Raw genomic sequence first — 21,994 nt, forward strand, 5'->3', positions numbered from 1 at the left:
GTGAACACAAGAAAGTCCTAAAAAAAAAACAGGAAAATGCATATCAAAACACGCTGATATGCTATTATTGCATACCGTTTATCATTTTTTTATATTTATTTAGAGATAATTTATTGTTTTATTACTGAGTGGACAAACTACTATAGTCGGAAAAAACTGAGAATAAACCAAAATTTATTTCAATTATACCTTAAATAATACACTTTTTGTACAGTAGTTATTACGATAGTAGAAAATTACTTAATTACCAACTTGTATGTTCAATCCATCCAATGGTGCTCAATAAACTGAGAAATATCAGAAACTACATGCACTAAAATTTCAAATAACAATCCAGCAGTTGTAGTGAAGGGATGTCTCTGATTTGTTTACTGCTAATAAAAATACAATATTTTCTACAACAAATTTATCAACGTCGAATAACTCGGACGAATACTAAAAATAAATATAAAGAATACATTACAGCTTGTGTACGTTATACAAAGACAGAAAAACTGTTTTAGGAAAAAAAAACGAAATATACAGATTTTAAGTAAAATTATACAACAAAAGCTTTGTGAAATAACATGTAATAAAAATAATTAAATAACTGTTGCAGCGTTAAATCTCGTTCGCCGGTTTTCAGGTTGTAAAAACGATAAAAAATTTTAGCTCAGAACTGTTTGTTGGGAAAGTCGACTTCTGTTCCGTATGATTTTACCTTTACGTATATGTATAATATATAAAAATAACTTTTCATATCTTACTCTAAAAAAGACAAACTTCCGATACGAGGACCTACTAAAATTAGCCAATTCTATATTCAATTTCTAAACAAAGGTGTCTCTTGTTTGTCTTTAATTCAACATCGTCTCACTAGACAACAATGTAAATTCTGTCTTACTTTATTGTTGGCTGGGTTGTTGGGATACGCAAGAAAGTCAAAGCTAAACAAGAGATCTTCACACTGACTGTCGTAGAATTATTTGAAACTTAACTTACGTCACGAATTTATTTACATCATTTCTCGTTGTCCTCGTTTTTTATCCGTTCCCGTAACCTTTTTGCCGGAGGTTCATCCTGTACTATGTCGTTTGAGTCTTCTAAACCGGGTACTTGGATCTTTGTTTCTGACGCCTCTGAAGGCTGCAATGATAAATTTAATTTTTAATGATTCTGAAGTTATAATAGCTATTTATGATATGAGTGTTAAAAGTGCATTTTTAAGGCACGCTGTGAAAAAATTCGCATGAGGGCCTTAAAAGCACTTTTAACACGAATATCATACAATATTTTTTCTACAATCGCACGAGAACCGCTTCTCGATGGCATGTCGACTACTGGCATGAACGTCGAAGCTTGTTTGGCGTATACGGCCAATAGAAACGTGTGTATTACGCGGTAAATATGAAGCTCGGAAAGAGAAATTTTAAACAGCTGTGAAACACTTGTATGTTTTGGCGTTTCGTATAATAAGCTTGTAAAAATTCCTTTTGAAATAAATTTGTTGAGAAGCAAGAGGGTCATTCATCATTGATTCAAAATTGATTAAGTGCTTTTACCACCTCTTGAAAGCTTCGTGATAATGCTGATTGACTAACAGCAGTATGAATATTACAACCAATATCATTCACACAACAACCATTTGATAACTACCACTTGCAAAAAATCTTAGTGCTATGAGAAACTAAAGTAAATGTATAACATTTTATTCTTGTGTTCAGTTTTTACGAATTTTTATTCTTTGCTTTAGATTTCACAAATCATTATACAAACCTTTGTAGTTACATCTATAGCCGAAACTCTAGTAGGTCTTTGAATAAATTCAGACACTATGTTTACCAGATCACGTACTAGGTACTTCTAAGTTTCTATCAAAAGATCAATACCTATAAATTTCTGATCACCCAAATTAAATGTATTTAATTTGGGATAAAAGTGAGGAGTTGGTAGTTCCTCTTCTGCAATTTCCGCGTATTCTAAAACTTCTATAGTGGCCAAATGGACTAACTCGTCAAAATTTGCCATTATTACAAAGAAATAGAATTTACTTTGAAAAGTAATAGTCCGTCTAGAAATTATCCGGAATTTTATAGTTTCTCCTTATTTTAATATAACTCTTTTTTGTAACCTTCTAAGATAAAAGTAATGCACAAGCAAGTTGGCTCAAATAGTAGGCTCTGGCCAAAATTGTATGGCAACCGCAATCGGCAAATTGTGTTGATTGTCAATAGGCATGAGATTTTGTGAAATAAAACGGCCCATACATTATACAATTAGTTGTACGATAAATTGAACAGACAATTGATGCGACAAGTTGCACATGATTTTGGCCACAAACACACAACGATCTGAGCATCAATCGGTCTTAAAGATTTGCAGTACGTTTTAAATTTCTGTACACACAGAGCATCATGCCGCATTCGTTGTCAAAAACTACTACAGCTGCAATAGTGGTCGCTTTAGTTCATGATGAAAGAAAAGTTAGGAAAAAGAAAAGAAAGGAAAAAGTTTATGTTTATTGGCATATTCAGTCCAAAATGTATTAGTCTCCATATTTGCGAGAGTTTTAAGTTCTTTTTTTAAGTTTATGTCGAATTGAGTCCGATTTGTCATATATCAAACGCCGTCGTACGATAAATTTTTTTTTTACAAACTACCGTACGATTCGACCGGGTCGTACGACTTGTTGGACGACAGCATACGCGTATTTTTAAAGTCAACATTAAGTTGTGATGAATGACGTCAGAGAATGGTTTTGTTGAAATAGTGTTGAGATTGTGTTGGAACTGTTAAGCTGGTTGGCAACATTTTTCTTGTTGACTTAAAAAACGGGATTTTGTGATCGATGACACTACTGACAGAACTTGCCATTAGAAATCTGTTCTACTCCTTCAGGAAACAAATCTATTTGGTACAGCTCTCCTGTTTCAATGTCAGTAATAGTCACGGTGACCATCTCCATGTTTTAATCAATGACAAGTGAGAACAATCAACAAAACAAAACAAACTTTTCAATAGAATCCGGATTATGCCTTTTCTATTTTCCTTAATCAACAAACACAACAAACAATAACAAATGCCGGAAAGGCTAATACATAACCTAAAAAAAGCGTACAGTGTCATTGGTCAAAATTGACTTCCAACATGAAATCAACAAATCCATCAGCTCTGAGGCTTGGTGGAAAGTTGAGGCTATGTTGTTTTCATCACAGACTTATGTTGACTTAAACGACAGTGACAGTTGGATCCACCATTAATTCATCAGCACTTTAAGAACACTTTTTATAAAATTGTGGTGCTTGTGTTGGCAACAATACCTAAACTGTTGACTTTAAAAATACGCGTCATCACACACTATGCAATTTTCGTTTCGACGGTCGAATCTACCGGAGTTGTATAACTTGTCATACAACTAATTGTATAGTGTATGGGCCGTTTAATGTCGCAAGTAGAAAAAAGAAAACAGGTGGAATATTTGTATAAAAAAGGCGTCCAAAATGTTAAGAAATTAGTGCAATTAACTGATCTCAGAAAAAATGCAGTGTATGAGACGATAAAGAGGATAAAAAATGGCACGGGGTTGAACCATAGAACCAGTTCGGGCCGACCGCGTAGGATTCAAAAAAACAATTTAAACGCTTTAGTGGCCTTATGTCAACGCTTTCGAGAAGATAACTTTAGTAACGTCTTTATATCTGACGAAAGTTGTTTTCAGCTTGGTGCAAATTATCTAAGAATTCTCTCAAGAAAAAAAGTTACCGTTCAATGTTCTAGGTTTCCCATTAAAATAATGGTTTGGTTGCCATATCTCAGCGTGGTGCTACTCCTCTTTGTATAGTTGATGGCACCGTTAATAGTCCAAAATATTGTGAAATTTTAAGTGGTTTTCTTCTTGAAACGGCTCATGTTTTATACCGAGAAGGGTGGCGTTTTCAGCAAGATGCCATACTTCTGCCTATACTCAAGCTTGGATGCAAGAACACCAAATTGCAACAATTCCGTGGCCAGCAGCTTCCCCAGACCTCAGTCCCATTGACAACATATGAGGACTAATAAAGATTGAAGTAGAACGAGCAGCGCCACGAAAAAAACAAGAATTGATTCAGTCCGTTTTAGAGGCCTGGACCACCATCACGGAACAATATGGCTTTGACTTGTTTTCGGGTGTACCTGAACGTTTAGTTAAGTGTTTAGAGTTTAATGGGTGTTGTATTAGTAAATAAAATTAGTTATTTTTCCTAATTTTAATATTCACATAAAATGTACAGAGGAAAATTATAATTCAGTTTTAATTTTTCCGGATATTTCCTAGGCGGACTATAGTTCATAGTTTCTTGTTAAAATCACCTAAAACGAAACACGAGCTTACAGAACATATCAATTCAGTGTACTATAATTTCTTCTGATTTTTGAATGCGCTGTTGTTTATGCACTTATATCCCAAGAGAGTTTAGATCTCGAATGGTCAACCACCGCTTGATGTTTACCGTTCGACAAATCTCGAACAAAAAGTTTCAAGAATACCGAATATCGAACGAAGACGGTCAAAATCATTATATACGCATGCGACATTGGTCGAGCGAACTCAAGAATACGGCCGCAGATTTCTGCGGGGCGAGCAAAACGAAGTCCCGCAAAAGGATGCGAGTTACATTATTATGCAACAAGAAATTACAATACTATGCTATACATTTTGACAGTCATGACATTTGGCTGTCAGTTATAGCTCTCTCTTTTGTTGTGTGCGTCTTTTGTTCTGTTCAAAAACCCGAAAACTGTCAAATTTAATTCCATGAAGGTAAAGTTGTGTTCATAAAAAAGTGAAAAAAGATTTATGAACACAACTGTACAAAACAACAAAACATACATGAAAAGTAACAAAATTAGTTTGACTTTGGTTGAATGCATCTTATATCTCTATCAGGACATTTTCGATATTTGTAACATTTGGTTGTCTATGACTTAATTTTAGTCTATTTTTAGGTATGACAACCGTCAAATTACTCTGCATAAAGCTATAAAACCACAAAACACTCTTAAAATCCAGTTAAATCAGTATAAGCAGTACCAAAACGTATTTTAGAGCTTAATGAATGTAATTTTGACAGTTCTGACATTTGGCCGTCAGTTACAGGTTACAGCTCTGTCTTTTGTTCTGTTTTAAACCCAAAAACTGTCAAATTCAATCCCCCAGAAATACAAAACATACTTGAAAAGTCACAAAATCAGTCTGAATTTGGTTATATGCATTATATTCCTCCATCAGGGACATTTGGTTGTGTGTTTCTGACTTAATTTTAGTTTTACCACAAAACAGTTCTAAAATCTATAGTCTATTTAAAAACCAGGAGTAAATGAAGAAGCCTGACATACACAAATAAAAGTTACCAAACAAAATCCCTAGAATTGATTTATGAATTTGAGTGACATTGGCATAAGTTTGTTTATTAAATGTTATGATTTCGGATGCAAACGCGTTATGATCTAATAATCACATGACACCGTAATTTTAAAATCACATAATGGTTATGTGACTTTTGAATCATAACGCGTTTGGATCTGAAATTACAAACCGAAAGAAAACTTAGAAGACGACTTTGATTTCTGCTGTGTAAATCATACCGCCAACTGACCAATCACATTCGATCAAAAAAACTAATTCACATTTACCCCTCCTAGTGTTTAAATATACTATAGTAAAATCAGGTATAAGCAGTACCAAACGTATTTTATAGATTTATGAGAGGAATTTTGACATTTGGTCGTCAGTTGCAGTTCTGTCCTAAACAAGAAAAACTTCATCTTCGTGAGTAAAAGCGATAATTACATGTTCATTGAATAATATACTATTATAGTCTATCCATTTCTAGTTGAATATTCGCAATTTACTGCAGTGTACGAGGACTGATCAGTAATACATCAAAGCTCATAAATAACCCCTAAAAACTCTTCAAAAAAATCTTTGCAAGGCCCCCTATAACTTATGTTTTAACAGAAGAGGACGATTACAATCGACCATTCAAAATGTTGATGTTCGGCAAGCATTCGCTCAAACAATTTCGTGACATTATTTGGCTGGGTTCGTATCCACCTGCTGTCCACGTCGAGGTTATACATGCAAGTGACCCACTGTCGTCAGAGTATTTTCACATAGACGTGCGGCGAGTGGGTTTTTATTTGAGTGAGTGTGGTTATTAAAATTATTTATAAAAATAGCATTTTGGAGACCTTTTGAAGAACTTGAAGCCGAAAATCGAGTCAAAAATGATAACTGTGATGAAGAGTTCAAGAACAAAGATTTGAATGTGTCAAAGAATAATTTTGAATGCTTAAAAAGAAAAAATAACCAAGAGTGTAATACTTTTATTGTTAAACAAATCGCGGAACTTACTAAATTGACATTTTCTACAATTTCCCGTGTTATCAAAAAAGAAAATATCATAGACCATTCAACCGAAAAAATATTGTGTTCCGCTTATGTTGAATATTCCCTTCTTGTGTTGCGAACAACCCTTTTTTATGCTTATTTAATTAGAAATGGAGAGACTATATATATAATACTTATACTTAAAGTACAGTGTAATAAAAATAAAAAACAGAAGCTTATACTAACTAATAAAGGATGATTCATTTAGAGGTACTTTTTGTAGTGGCGATTTAATTGCAGATCGCGCATGCCTCGTGCCAACAACAACATTTTATAACGGAAAGACTTAACCCGACACAGCGTCTACAAATTGTTCAAATTTATTATGAAAATGGGTGTTCTACGAGGAATGTATCGGGCGATTAGAGCAACTTATGGTCCACATAATCGGCCTACCGAACGCACAATTAACTATACCATCAGTAAGTTTGAGACCCAATTTTCATTATTGGATAATACTCGACCAAATAGACCACATCCAGCACGTAGTGAAGAAAACATAGAGGCTGTAGCGGAGAGTGTACGCGAAGACCGTAAATATACCGTAAGTGTCGATTCGTCGCCGTTCTCAACAGCTTGGCCTGTCTTATTCAACAACTTGGCGTATTTTACGTAAGAATCTTTCTTTAAAAGCATACAAAATTCAACTAGTGCAAGAACTGAAGCCGACCGACCTTCCGAATCGTTTTCGTTTTAGTCGTTGGGCGCTTGACAAGCTTGCAGAAGATCCACTGTTTACGACAAAAATTTTGTTCACTGACAAGGCCATTTTTGGCTTAATGGATTCGTGAATAAACAAAATGCCCGTATTTGGGGTGATAAACAACCCGAAGAGGTTCAACAGCTGCCATTAAATCCAGACAAAACAACTGTTTGGTGTGGTTTAGGGGCGGTGGAATAATCGGTCCATATTTCTTCAAAACAGAGACTGGCCGAAATGTGACTGTTAATGGTGACCGTTATCGCGCCATGATAACGGCCTATTTGATGCCTGAAATTAAAGCCCGTGGTCTCGACGAAACTTGGTTCCAACAAGATGACGCCACACGCCATACAGCCCGTGAAACCATGACTTTACTGCGAGAACAATTCGGCGAACAGATCATTTCACGCTTTGGATAAGCCAGCTACGATTGAGGCATTGGAGGCCAATATTACTTGAATCATTGGCCAAATACCACTAGAAATATTCACACGCGTCATTGAAAATTGGAACTACAGAATGGACCTTCTTCACCGTAGTCGCGGACAACATTTGAAAGAAATCATCTTTAAGAAATAATTGTAAAGAATAGTTTTTTTTGTACAATAGTAAAGATTATAAAGTAAAATAGTTTTATTCGTTTTTTTTTTCTTTATTAAAAAAATACCTCTAAATGAATCACCCATTATAATAAAGAAAACTATTTATTTACTTTAATCAAAAAGATAATGTTGAAAAAAAACTCACCTGAACATCTTGTCCTAAAGGACCGCATCCCTCATTTTTCTGTTTGTTCTTCTTGCTGGCTTTCTCCTTATTCTCGTTATTCAGCATGCTCAAAGTGAGCGTTTGCTTCTTGTTGGGTTGATACTGTAATTCGGGCGGCAGGAACACCCTCGTATTCTGGAAATTTCTCTGTGGTACAAACAACATAGTGGGTATGCGCGTTTCGCTGGGAAAATCTTTTAATTCGTAGTTGGTGGCCTTTGTCAGTAAAAGACCAGTGGTTAAGTCACATAGAGCCCAAAGTTTCTGTAAAAAAAATGTTAGTTTGGTTGAAAAACATTGGAAGGACATTTGAATACTTTAAATAAGTCATTTAATAAAATACTGCTTGAACTTTCTTGAAACTTTATTACTACATTATAACTTACATAATTCAAATGATCATCATCAGGCCTGACAGCGTCTTTATGATTTTTCATTTTCTCAATCAGAGTTTTGTAAAATCCATAACTGAAATAATCATTTTTTGTTACTAGCGGTTCCAAAACAAACCATAAACATTGTTGTGCTATCTGCAGTTCCGCCACGTTGTCCCATCTAAATTTTAACAATTAATTAGAGTAAATCATTACACAAAGATTAAGCACGTACCTAATTAGCCGGGGTTCATGTGCTAACACGGGAATTGCAAACACGAGCATGTAATCCGGCAAAATATGGGGAAGTTGCATCATCGCTTTACTATCAGAGTTAGCACTGCCCATTGTCAAAGTTTTTACGTAGTCTCTTCTCCTAAAATAATACCAAAATTGAAATTTTGCACTCAAAAATTTGAATTTATAACTCACCTGTTAATATCGTTAATCATGTAATTTCTAATAAGAGTACGTAAACGATTTTCTGGCTCTCGCCCTGCGAGAGCATAATATCCCATAAAATCAAGGGGAAGGCACTTGTTGGGTAAACCTACAACGACACAGAATTTAAAATGGCAATTGCAACGTTAAAAACACTACAAAACCTTTATTCAAGCCTTTGTGTAGTTTGGCAGCAAAAGTTTCCCGCACTTGCTTGACTTCGTCGCACATCAATTGCGACAAGTTATAGAATTGTTCGGCAGTGTATTGGTCACCTACTCCTTTTTGCTCACATACCTAAACAATTAATGATTGTAATATGTCATTGACTATTAAATAATAGTTGTACCTTCAACATAGCACAACCGGCGGCTAACCTAAGCCAAGACATTTCCGCTTTGGATAGTTTACCACTTTGAAGCAGATCTCCTTTGTGCAATATGAAAGCATTAAGCATTCTGAATGTTTTTTGGGCTGAGGTTGTATCTTCTTTTAGTCCTATAACAAATAATTATGAAGTGAAAAGTGTTAATGTTGTGTTGTCATTAACAGTAAAATTTTAAGTCTCAGTTTTTGCAAAATACCTCTTAACTAATAATTTGCTAATGGCTGTGATTTTTAATAATTTCTACATAAACGACTGGTATCTATGCAAACAGTTGTTGTAAAAATGTAGTTTAGAAAATATGTTGCAAAACACCCTACTCGTATATTTACCGACGACAGATATTAACAAACGGTTCCGCCATTAAGTTCCTGTGAAATTTGAGTCCCAGACACCAATCAATTTTTGCCTATCTTCACCGTGTTCTAACTCTTTTCAGTATGTAACTGCTATTCAGAAAACTTTATCTTAAAACAATTTATTGTTTAAAACTATGTGCAGGTTCTTCCGTTGTAGTTCGAAATAAAAACAGAGATCAACTGTTTGACAGCTTAATTATTAGCTTGTCGGTTTATGATCGGTTTGTGTATAAGCAAGAAGAAAAAGAAAGACAGCTGAGCGAAAAAGTTAACACCATTTATATGCAAAGAACTAACGCAACCATCGGGTTGTATAAAATAAAATAAATAAAATAATTAACATCATGGTCGACAATTGATGATTTTTGACTTTGGTTATGGATACTTTAACTTGCAAGCAAAAAAACTTGAGAAACTAGACAAGATAACGATTCTTAAACAGCAACCTTTTTTAGAAAAATATTTTAATTAAAATAAATTAATTGCAATATTATTTTAACATTAAAAATATTATTATGGCTTTCATAAGACTTACTACTTACTTCCTTTTACTTCTTTACTTAGTATGGAACTTTTAAGGCATATCCTGGTACCTAAATACACCATTTGCTATATTTAATTAAATTTTAATAAACTTAATATTCCAATAATTATTATAAGTTTATATACAACTTTGAAAATATTCAGCAATGTTGGAAACTGTCTAACAATGTCTAAACTGTCCTTAATGTTTATAGTACTGATTAAATATGTTACCAAGATGTAAATAATATAGGATTAGGATAATATCTAAGATCTTTAAAAAGTTCCCAAGGTGTTGAAAATTGTCTAGGCTAGTTCAGAAATATAGAAAACTGACTGAAAATATTCGAAATATTGGAAACTGTTTAAAAATGTTGGAAGTTGTCTAGAAATCTGTTTAAGTTTATAAGTTGAATGAAACATGTAATCAATATTTAAATATTGGATATGTTGGAAAATGCCTAAAAATGTTTAAAATCGTCTAGAAATGTTGAAAATTGTCTAAGATGGTCCAGAAATTGTCTAGAAATGTTCAAATACGTCTAAACTGTCCCTACGTAATAATCTTGATTAGAAACATGTTACTGAGATTGAAATAATGTTGAAAATTCCTAAAATTGTCTAAAAGTTTTTTCAGGAATGTTGGGTTTATTAAAACTTGCTGGAAGTTGCCTAAAAATGTTGGAAATTGTCTAAAAATGTTGGAAATTGTCCAAAAATATTTCTAACTCGTTGAAATGGTCTAGATATATTCAGGAATGTTGAAAACAGTCCAAAAATGTTGAAAATTGTCTAAAAATTTTGGAAAGTGTCCAAAAATATTTCGAACCCTTGGAAATGGTCTAGATATGTTCAGGAATGTTGAAAACAGTATAAAAATATTGAGAATTGTTTCTGTTGTTCTAAAATTGTTTAAAAATGTTGGTCAGTGTCTAAAAATAAGAATATCCAAAAATGTTCAAAATCCTGAAAACATTGAAAATTATCCAAAAATTTTGAAAATTGTCTAAAAATTTTCAGAATCTTTTAAAAATGAGGAAAATATAGGAAATTGTCTAAAAGTATTTCGAACTTTTGGAAATTGGCTAGAAAGGTTCAGGAATGTTTAAAACTAAAATTTGCGTTTCATTGGCCCCTGCATTTTTAGAACTTACTATTATGGAACTTATCAGTAAAGTGTGCTTTGCAATAGAATAAAGGTCTGCCAAACGTTCCATACAACCAACTAATTAAGTTATTATTATACCTCCTATCTCTTTACTACTAAAATACTATTTTGTAACTATTCAAACGCCGTCATTTATGACAAGCTTAAATTTGGTAAACATCTGGTAAAAAAATACTTAAATTGTAGTTAAAGTAACCAAATAAAACCTATTAGAAGTAAAGTGTCAATGAGGTTAATTCGACCTGCAGGGACTATTGCCCAGTTGACTCTTATTTTAGTTTTAATTCACCTACATTTTATTCAAAAAGAGGTAATTTTAACCGAATTTATTCAAGTCCTTAAAGGTTATATTATGTAAATATAATTAGAAATGTTTGTTGGGAAAACACTTACCTAAAAGCCACCTGGCCATAGCTTTAAGCCCCTCAATTTTACATCTAGTATCTTCTGGCAAATCTTCCTCAGAACACCAAACGTCAGTGTCGTTAATTGAATGACAATCATCATCATTTTTCTCGCGGCCATCTTTGACCAACAAGTCTTTGACAATCTAAAATCAACACGCACAGTCAACCATAACACTAAAAAATGATTTAAACACTAACCTTCCTTGACACAATGTTTTTAATGGGTACTTTATACTTTTCAGGAAAAGTGAAGGCGATATGTCCTAAAGCCACTATCGCCGTCCTGTAATGCGGCGACTCAGGTACCAAATTCTCTTTAACCGACTCCAAAATCTGAGCGAAAATATCGTCGTGCAATGGAGGCATGTTTTTGTGGATGCAGTGAATTGCTCCCTTCACTTGTTTTGGCGTTCCGGTGCAAGCAAAATCCTTGCAAATTGGTGCCAAAGTGTTCATTAAGTTGGGAAACTGATCATCTGGGAAAGGACAATAATTAAACTCAGTACAAGTACTAACGCTGACACTTACATAAACACTTGTATTTTCCCAAGAAAGTGAACACGCTCAGTACTAAAGGAGCCACGTTAACGTCATCTAGTCGCAGTAAATCCATGAGATCTTCAAGAATATCCGAGTGGTGAAAGTGGGATGGAAAAACCACACTCAACATAACCAAAAGCTTGAGTCCCCGTTCTCCAGCTGTAGCCGGATTCAGTCCGATTTCTTCTATCGAATTTCCACCACGAAGACAATCTTCCACGTATCTACGACATAGAAAACAGTTAAACCTGTGTTACATCATTTTTTATTACTGCAGTCATACCCAATTAAGATTCCCAACGACTCGTGATCAATCATCACTGAACTAATACGTTCTAGCAGCATCTTAACCATATTGAAGTAAAGATTTGTCATCACCGGGGCTCCTAGCTTCTTTATCACAGCAGATGTTGCTTCTGAACATTCTTTGCAACTCACTGTAGGTCTCGCCAAAGTTTCGAATTTTTCCATAAGTTCAGGATCTTTCCTGTTTGTTTCAAAACGAGCAGATTAGATGTGCGTTGGTTTGAATGTCATACAAAATTTCAAACCTTAAATGATTGCTGAACTTTGTTAGAAATTCGTGAGCCTTAACTGGCTCCGGCAGGCAACGTGACAACGCTTGAACTTTGTTGGCGATTTCTTTTTGAATTTCAGGGTTAGGAACTGTTCCTAATCTCCTGTGCAAATCCAGCCATTCCAAGACCTTTCAAATAGAAGAAATTATTAGAGGGTGATCCAAATCAAAGTGCCTTTCCTTTTACTAACATATCTTAAATGTTGTAACAGGGTTGATAAAATTATAAGAATGGCAACACACTTTATGTTCTAAGAAATGAAAACAATGATGCCAAGTTAAGTTAATTAAGAACGTGTAGTTGGTGTGGTTTCTATTAAAATAGCATAGTAAGGCACATTGTGACCAAAAAATGGGATACCTATTTGCCTATTCTAATATTTTAAGTCCTTTTTCTAGTGATGGGTTAATTACCGATAAATTAACAGTAAATTACAAATAATGTGTCAATCTGGCAGTTCAAATTTTGACACTGCTTTTCTCCCTGCCTGTACCAAATTTTGTAGTTTTTGTAGTATTTTCTCAGGTTATTGGATAGGAAATTTAATAAGGATTCCAAAAATGTGGTTAAAACAGTAATTTTCCCACTCCAATTGGGTTTGACAAGCAATTCTGTTCCAAAACGTTTTTCTGAGATTTATGAAAGTTGACAGTGGTCACGTGACTGCCAACCACGTGATATCTGTGAAAATTGTCAAAATTTGCCTGGAATTTGCAAGAATTACAGTTTAACCCAGTTTTTGAAACGTCTTTCTGAGATTTATGACAGTTATTTGGATAATTGTCAGTAAATTACTGGTAAATTACAAATTGTTTAAGTAATAATATCTTCAGATTTGCGTCATTTTTCTCATCTCAAAAACATATTATTTGTCATAATTTAAACATGAGACAATAAAGAAAAGTGTCAAAAACCTGAAAATGATATATTTTAGAAAAGGCTACTTTTTCATATAGGATTGTTGCTCATTTGGTACAAGAATTACTTTGCCAGAAAAGTTTTACTTTATTTATTTTATTAATGATAAACTAAAATCTAAATCAATAAATAAATCGATACAGCCTTTTATTCAGTCCTTATTTATGAGGATTTTATTTCGACAATATTGACCGAAAATTGGACCTATAAATTTACTGTCAAATTGGAATTTACTGGTAAAATTAGAAAAATTTTCCTGTCACACTGAATTTTACTTTACCTTACCGGTAAAAAACCGGTTACGGTAAATTTACGCTTATTACTACTTTTTTCCCAAGTAATACATCAAATTCTGTTTGGTTTTGTTATTAGTTATATTAAATTAATTTTTTTTATTATTGATGTCATAGTTTATTTCTAATGTAAAACCATCAGGTTATACGAGGCTTTAACAGTATCTGTAAACATCAAAATAATTTTTATTTTAAATTTATGCAACAACTAACTTTAAAGATCACCCTAAGATAGATCATAAAAATATCAATTACAATTTTTAAGTTCTATAAACGATTCAAGACCTCATAAGCTGTAACAGACTCAAAATTACAGGCACACAGCTGTATGACAATAGTTGTAAAAAATACTATAAAACATTTGTCATAACAATGTTTCGTTAAAACACATAAGTTTTTAAATTAGATATCATAGAACTTGTAAATATGTTTTAACAGTTTCTTACAGCTGACATAAAGTCTTCAAGTTGTGTAAAGACGTGAGTAGGATGCATTTTATAACAGTTTTACCTTTCACTTATTTCCATCTTCTCATTTCGTCTTTTACTTAAAAATGTATGTGTGAACTTTAAAATTGAAAATACATCTTATAAAACATGGAAGCGGCATCCAATGAATGGTTTAAAACAAAAAAACCGGGCATTTCAAAGGGCAAGTGGCAACTATTTCTGTCCAGCGTACCGTTTGTCCTTGAAAAATAAAAAACTAAATTTCTGACAGTTTTCACTGCCTGTGCCTTTTTTCAGTGACTTTGGCTGCCTAGATAGCTCTAGGTTAAGAGTAGAAATGTGACGTAGAGTGTCATTTGTCAAAATGTAATTTTTGTAGGTTTTTTTTTATAATTTTAATGTCATCTCGGAAACCGTGCCAGTTAGAGCAAAACGGACGTCAGATTCATGTTTTCCAGTTTGAAATTAGTGAAAAAAGGTCATTTTGGTTGAGCAATATGTCCACTGTTAGTATAGTAGACTCAAAAGTCCTAAATTTAAGTCAGTTTCGTGAAGTTTTCTAAAAAATCGTCTATAATTCGCTGATTTGAAATATTCTTTTGGTATAGCCAATGAATAGAGCTATCACGTGACCTTGAATGGGCAGGGCTAAGTTGCATCGTTTGGCCGCTAAAGGTCTTAAGTTAGAGGTCTGATATTTTTACCATAAACGCACCTCGTTGCCGGACAAACACTCAAGCCGGCAACGTCTTTCAGAGTAAATCTTAAGAACTAATCTAAGACAGAAGTGATTTTCAATATGACGTCACAGTTAATGTCATCACTGTCACTTCTTCTGAGACAGGGAATAGTTGTGCAATACCAGTGCACGAGTACCCGAAATTATTGATTTTCATTATTGTTAAATATAAATATATCAGTTAAAGCAAAATTAACCGGAAACAAGCAAAAACTTACCAGTTTTCGTACGCAAAGCTGATTTTTCTGCAGCTCCATAAACGCTTTGGTGGCGTGTTCATCCACGGTTCCTAATAAATGATAGAGTTTCTTCATTCTTTCAGCTGCGGGCAGTTGATAAGGGACCAAGCAAGTGTTCAGAAGCCTACACAAATCGTATTTTAGATGTTAATTCCTTAAATCGACTTGTTTAGCTCACCTTTCTACTAACAACCGATCTTCCATACCGGCCATGTAATAACCGTGTAAAATTTTATCTTTGATCCAAGTTACTGCTTTTTTAGTGGCGTTGGGAACGTCCGGGTCGCTTAGATGCTTTTTGTAAATCAAAGCTAGGCCAGCCATAGCCTCTTTACGAATTTTAAACTTTTTATCCAAAGTTCTTTCTTTGACGAATTCCAGTAAGTCTTCAGAGTCAGAAACTACTTGAAAGTCATTTCTGGCAGTTGTAACTATAGACATCACCACCTGATATCTAACGTTCTCGTCAGAGTCGTGTTGTCTCATTTTCAACGTATCTGTTATGTCTTTGCGTAAATCTGGATGGTTAAGTAAAAAGTGCATGGAATATTGGACGCACTTTGTCCTGATAGTCACAGAAATATCATTAAACCTACAACAACAAGAATACAGTGTAGAATAGACTTTGGTTGATGATTGTCGAAACAAACCTGCCAAGAAACGCCCTCCACAAAGGACCGTATCGTTTGGGCAGCTCAGAATCTTTCTCACTGAACATTTTAGCCAGAAGGGAAACGGCAGCTAACCTTTCCCTTTCCTGAGCGCTTTTCAGTTTGCATTCCAACTGAGGCAACACCGAAACCAAAATTTGCGGACAAATATGATTTAACTCATAAATTAGGTCATACACTTTAGTGGATATTTGCAAATTTTGATCCTCCTTTCCTGTAGATTTACCATGTTGTAAACATTAACCCTGTTTGTAAACTACAGCAACAACACTCACCTAGTATAAGCACTTGATTGAAAAACGCTTGAATATACGGCTCTAGGGTTTCAGAAGTCTTGATAATAAGCTCTTTGGCAAGAAAATAAGCGTTTTTAAGCTGTGTCTTATTGGGTTCAACAATGTTCATTAAAATTATATCTAGCAGGTCATTTCCCACCTAAAAACTCTTGTAAGTGTCAAATAGTAAAGGCAAAACTTTTATGTTACCATGTCACTTTCTGTAATTAAAGGGCATAAAACGTCTAGCATAAAACTTCTAACTCTTCCAGAATGTTCGTCATTAACGATTTTAAACATCAAATGAAACAATGCACAGAATATTTCCTGGCAGTCTTGCAAGTCAAAACACATGTTGAAACTTTTCACATACGCTAGATTTTCCAGCAGATAAAAATATCTACAAAAAATATTGCTAATACCATATTCACCAAAGTATTACCCATAACTTTACCTTTTAAACGCTGGATCTTTAGGATCTTTTAAACCAGACAATTGTGTAATTAGAAACAGAAAGATTGTCTTAACTTGCTCAGGATCTTGATAGGGTGCATCAGGTGCATACACTCTCAAAACATCCGCGATGCAACAGGCTATTCAAAAAAATGTAAAATTTGTTTGTGTCGGCAATATGTAAACCTACCTATTAGAAGTTGAACGTCTCTTGAAGGATGGCTGAGAAACTGTTCTTCTGCAAGGTGAAGACTTAAAGGTACGTACTGCCTGTAAGCGCCATCATCTTGGCCCATTGCTTGTAAAGTGTGAGCCAACGTTTTAAGTCGACGAATTAATTCGTCTGGACCGAGATCGTCGCTGATTGGACGACATCCTGGTGGATACACTATCTCTGACATCTTGACTTCTATATAAACAAGCAACAGATTGTCTGAACACTAAGTTTAAAGCAAAAATGATATTTCTTTATTCAACGTTAGTTTTGTTCGAGTTTAGTTTGCTGGTCCAATCAGAATTGAGCTGTCGTTAGTTAATTAAAAACGCCTACTAATAGGGTTTTTTACGTTGATTTTATTGGCGCAGTCGCTTTTTACCTACAGTTTTAAATTTTGAAGTAGTTGACATAACTAACTTTTTTTTCTTATGGTATGGAACACCCTATAAATTATTGATACATTGAATAGCTCTTTTTAGGTTGATTCCAATGATATACAGAGTGCCACAAATTCGTGTCTAAGTATGGAGTTTAATCTTATGCCGTTTTAACATTTAAAAAATCCGATTACACGGAAATATCTGAAAAAATACGAAATTGCGGAAAAACCGAGGGAAAAACGTTTTTTTTTGTTGTAAGCTTATTTGATGAAATAATTTAAATTCATTGAAACTTTGTCATTGCAACTTTTTTCCATCTAAAACCTGACATTGTCACATTTGAAATCCGACGTTTTCGTTTTTGCCAGCCATCTTCAACTTAATTTTTTTAAAGACAACGTCAAATTGGACAATTTTGCCTCCATTTAACTAACAATTTTGTGTCACCCTGTATAGTTTTATAATAGTAGTATGTAATTCCCAAATCTAAGTTATCTATTATTACTTTCATTTTTGTTACTCAAATAGTACATGGTATGAAGAAATAAAATTCATGAAAAACTCTCATAGTTACCACTTAGATTTAGGAAATTTTTTTATTAATTATTTACAAAATAGTAGGAATAAGAATATAAAACTATATATCATTAGAATCAGGTTAAAAAGAGCTATCTAATGAAGCAATAATACTTAGATAGGGTGTTCCATAAGAAAAAAAGCGAGAAAAAAAGTGACTTACATACAACAACTTCAAAATTACAATTGTTAAACAGAAAGCAAGAACGCCAATGGAAACTACGTAAAAACCCCTATAAGTGGCCAATTTCTGTTTTTTGTTATTTTAAGTGACAGCAGATATCACAAAAAATCAAATATGTCCAATTTTCAAAAATCCTCTGTATACTCGAAACAAATGATGATAGCCCAATTCTGATTGCACCAGCAAACTAAACTCAAAAATCAAGCTTGTAACTTGTAAGATGTATTTGCCGTTTTTTCTATCTATTAACCGTTTGATCTGTACCGCATAAAACCAACAAAAAGTGGCCACCCTGTACATCTTTTATGACTTTTAAATGACACTAAAGAATAAAACACTACAAAGTACAAACAAAAGATTTGACAGTGAGCTAAAATCTTTATCTATCATAATTCCCCTGTATGCATGTTCTACTAATTAAAATTGTCAATATGTATTTATTGCCCTTATGCAAAATAGTCATTTCATGAGTTAGACAATTTGCATCTTAGGACAACAATTTGGAACTATCCCAAAAGAAAATAGTAATTACTTCTTAATTAAAATCAAATTATTTTATTTATATTGCAACATAAATAAACTTGGACCACTTGAAGGGTGTAAATTATCCTGACTTGGCTCCCAGATTAGTATTGAACTACCACTGAGTCAGAGTTGATTCATTCCTCCCTCAATCAAAAAGGGATAAAAAAGACCTCAGTTCTTATTCATTCAAAAAACAACAAAAACTTGTCTCAAGATTGATGTTTTATTAAAACCATATTGGCTCAATCCCATCAATACTTATGACATCCAAAAACCTACAGTTGGCTTATGATTCATTCAGTTGAAATAGATAAATATTACAGTCATCTTGATAGTTTTTGGGCTCAATTTTGAGGTATTCAATTGAGTATTCTATTAGGTACAAAATCTAATCATTCAGAAATACCTATGCTAGTAATTATGTATAAAGTCAAAAAAATAGTTTTTAAAAATTGTATGTCCTACTTTAGTAAGAATGCATGACTATGATAAAATAAAAATGTCTGTTTTAGTCATAAGATACCTGGCAAGATACCAATTTCAGTCTTTCTGATGAAGTGGTCAGATGACCAACTGAAGGTTGTTGTTTGTTGTCATGTATCCTTTGTTTAAAATTATAGTGATTCTCTCTTCCTATCATTGATTAACATTGTACACTCTTAAAATTGCCATACATCTAGAATTGTAACTTTGTTAAGTACCTGAGTACATTATGTATAAAAATATTGTATCAGAAGTATATTGAATTTGAGATTGAATTTATCAACTATATAATCCAGCACAGTTTTTATTAATTTCATCCTACTCTCAATTTCATCTTGATACATTAATTACTAAGTTGTTTAATATTGTATTCCCCTCTTTCTGTAAATGTATTAAATTAAGGTGTATACATAACCACTTTTTGCATGTGTTGCACACATTAACATATATATATATAAACAATCTTTATTTCCAAGAAAATACACATTAACATTTTTTTTATAAAATCGACTTGTTTGATAAAAAAAAAGCACAGCAAATTTATCATAGGGCAAAAAAGACTTTGTCACACTAGTGCAAAAAGAAACATTTTGCACTAAAAATCATTAAAAAATGTGTATTTTTTGCACGATTTAAAAACAAATAGTTTACATAACTTATAAATCACTGACCAGTATAGAAACCAATTCTGAATTTTACTGGTAGTTACTTGTCTATAGGGATAAGTTCTTTTCTGCACCAATTGACCAAAAATTACAACAAATAATGTAAAAATCAAGATTTTTATTTCTTTGGAGTTTTTAATACTAAAGCAAAATACACATAACTTTCATGAAAATTTACATAAAAAAATTTCCTTTTACAAAAGTCACTTTGTAATTTTTATAGATATATGTCTACCTAATAGATAGAGAATGTTTTTATATAAAAATGTCCTATTATATGAACATGAAAATAACAAAAACTTGCTTTAAGACTGGCAAAATAATCTATTATTCTACTGGTGTTATTCTGCCAATTAGTAGCCTGCCAAAGAAGAAGATTTGTAATCTGAAACTACACTTTTACCAAGCACACATGCAAAATTGTAGTTGTATATGGTTTACATATTTTTTTGCAAATTCTATTTCTAGATACAATCTTCTTCTTCCAGCTTCTAAATTAAATGAGTATTAAAATAAGAAGGTGCTATGGATGGGGCAATTCCGAGAGCAGTTCTCTTCCATAGAAATAATCCTATAAATAAATTTATTTGAAGATAAAAATGCTGGTTCTAAAATTATACAGTGCGTTTTTTTTAACGCGCAACATAGGATTTTACGTGTTAAATTTTTAAGTCCATGTTAGACCATTTTATTTTGGAACTGCAAGTCTATAACTTGACGGGTGTGTCTTTAGTACCCTGAAGCTTAAGTAAGTCTAGCAATTTGGTCTAAAAAGTGATTAAAAACTGGAAAAAAGTCATTTTTTTTCGAAAAGATTTTATCGTTCCATACTCCCTGTATGCATTGTTGTTCCTTGTTGTTTTTATACTGGCAGGGCAGGTAACAGGTAAAGTGACATATTTTGACTGCATCACGACCCGACATCTTTTGAACGTCAAAAGGGAATTTTATGATTGTTTGGAATACTGTTTGGCTTCAAACGGAGGTCACTTTGAACAATTCACTTATAAAAATACTTCTTTTGTTCTTAACTTTCTTGATATAAAGTTAATGATCACCCTGTTTTACTTTCTACGCCAAATTTTACCTGCTACCTGCCGTGCCAGTATCAAAAACAACAAAGAACAACAATGCATACAGGGAGTATGAAACGATAAAACCTTTTCGAAAAAAGATGATTTTTTGCAAGCTTTTTAACACTTTTTAGGCCGAATTGTTAAACTTACTTAAGCTTCAGGGTACGAAACAGCCACCCGTCAAGTTTTATACTTGTAGTTCCAAAATAACATGGTCTAACATGGGCTTAAAAATTTAACACGTAAAATCCTATGTTGCGCGTTAAAAAAATCGCACTGTATAATATATAATACCTGATCCAAAAATTACAAAATACCTAGATAAAATACAAACTAGTACACAAAAAGTATGGCATAATTCATAATTGGCATTGTTTACTATACTTTCCACTATACATTGCATTCTCAATTGTACCTATAGCACATTGGTGGTAGACTCAGTGGTAGGTAGGTAGGTATTCTCTAAATCAACTTTTAGCATAAAAACACTAATGTTAAAAGAGCTAAATATTAGATGATGCAGATAAAACAGTATATTTTATATAACTTTTAACATAAATGGTACACCTGGCTTTATTTAAGGTTGGTTACTGAACACATTTCCATGAAATAACAGCAAAATATTCATAAATCAATACACTACCATGAAAAAAGTGAGATGTTTTAAAATAAAAACCAACCAAACCCCACTCCACAAAACTTCAGGAAGAAAATGTCAAAACTAGGGTCAAATAATTTTGTAAACAATTCTTGCAATAAAATAAAGTATTTTGCCAAATGATACAAACAGTGGCTCAACGAGAAGCCCCTGTACCGTATAAACTCCAAAAAGGGCGGTTTTTACCCTTTGTAAACGGGTAAATAAAGCAAAGCATTTACCTGAGCATCAAAAGTAATGTGGTGGAAACTGTTGAGGTAGGACGATCCGATGCAAAGCGGGTAACTTATTCACCACTAGACAAAGTATCTTCACTGTAACGGCAACGGCAAACACTCAATCTAAACTCTAGTAGAACTTCCGATGTGTATTTCTTAACAAAATCGCATCTTTTTAATTTAATAAATAGGGACGCGAAAACACACTTCAATGTCGTCAAAACTGTTATCCAAAAGATAGTGAAGTTAGCGGCATATTCGTTGCCATCTGGCGGCGGTTTCAATTACTTGAGATATTAGTTGCAATTGCCAGGAAATATA

At 33.3% G+C, this 21,994-nt stretch overlaps 1 protein-coding gene across 1 annotated transcript; it reads right to left on the minus strand.

The window, feature by feature from the left end:
* Positions 1-157: 157 nt before the first annotated feature.
* Positions 158-21,912, minus strand: pds5 (cohesin associated factor B pds5). The gene is made up of 20 exons (XM_081973926.1): positions 21,677-21,912; positions 16,882-17,100; positions 16,693-16,831; positions 16,449-16,638; positions 16,239-16,398; positions 15,943-16,177; positions 15,471-15,884; positions 15,272-15,416; positions 12,628-12,782; positions 12,360-12,563; positions 12,065-12,300; positions 11,735-12,012; positions 11,523-11,679; positions 9,045-9,193; positions 8,860-8,992; positions 8,687-8,804; positions 8,490-8,630; positions 8,267-8,435; positions 7,860-8,144; positions 158-1,125 (listed from the first exon to the last, which is right to left on the minus strand). The coding sequence occupies exons 2-20, from the start codon at positions 17,090-17,092 to the stop codon at positions 1,000-1,002; spliced, it is 3,645 nt and encodes a 1,214-aa protein (XP_081830052.1). The 5' UTR covers positions 17,093-17,100; positions 21,677-21,912; the 3' UTR covers positions 158-999.
* Positions 21,913-21,994: the final 82 nt, after the last annotated feature.

This window comes from Ips typographus, linkage group LG2, assembly GCF_016097725.1.
Source record: "Ips typographus isolate SLU linkage group LG2, UJ_Ityp_2.0, whole genome shotgun sequence".
Taxonomy (NCBI): Eukaryota; Metazoa; Arthropoda; class Insecta; order Coleoptera; family Curculionidae; genus Ips; species Ips typographus.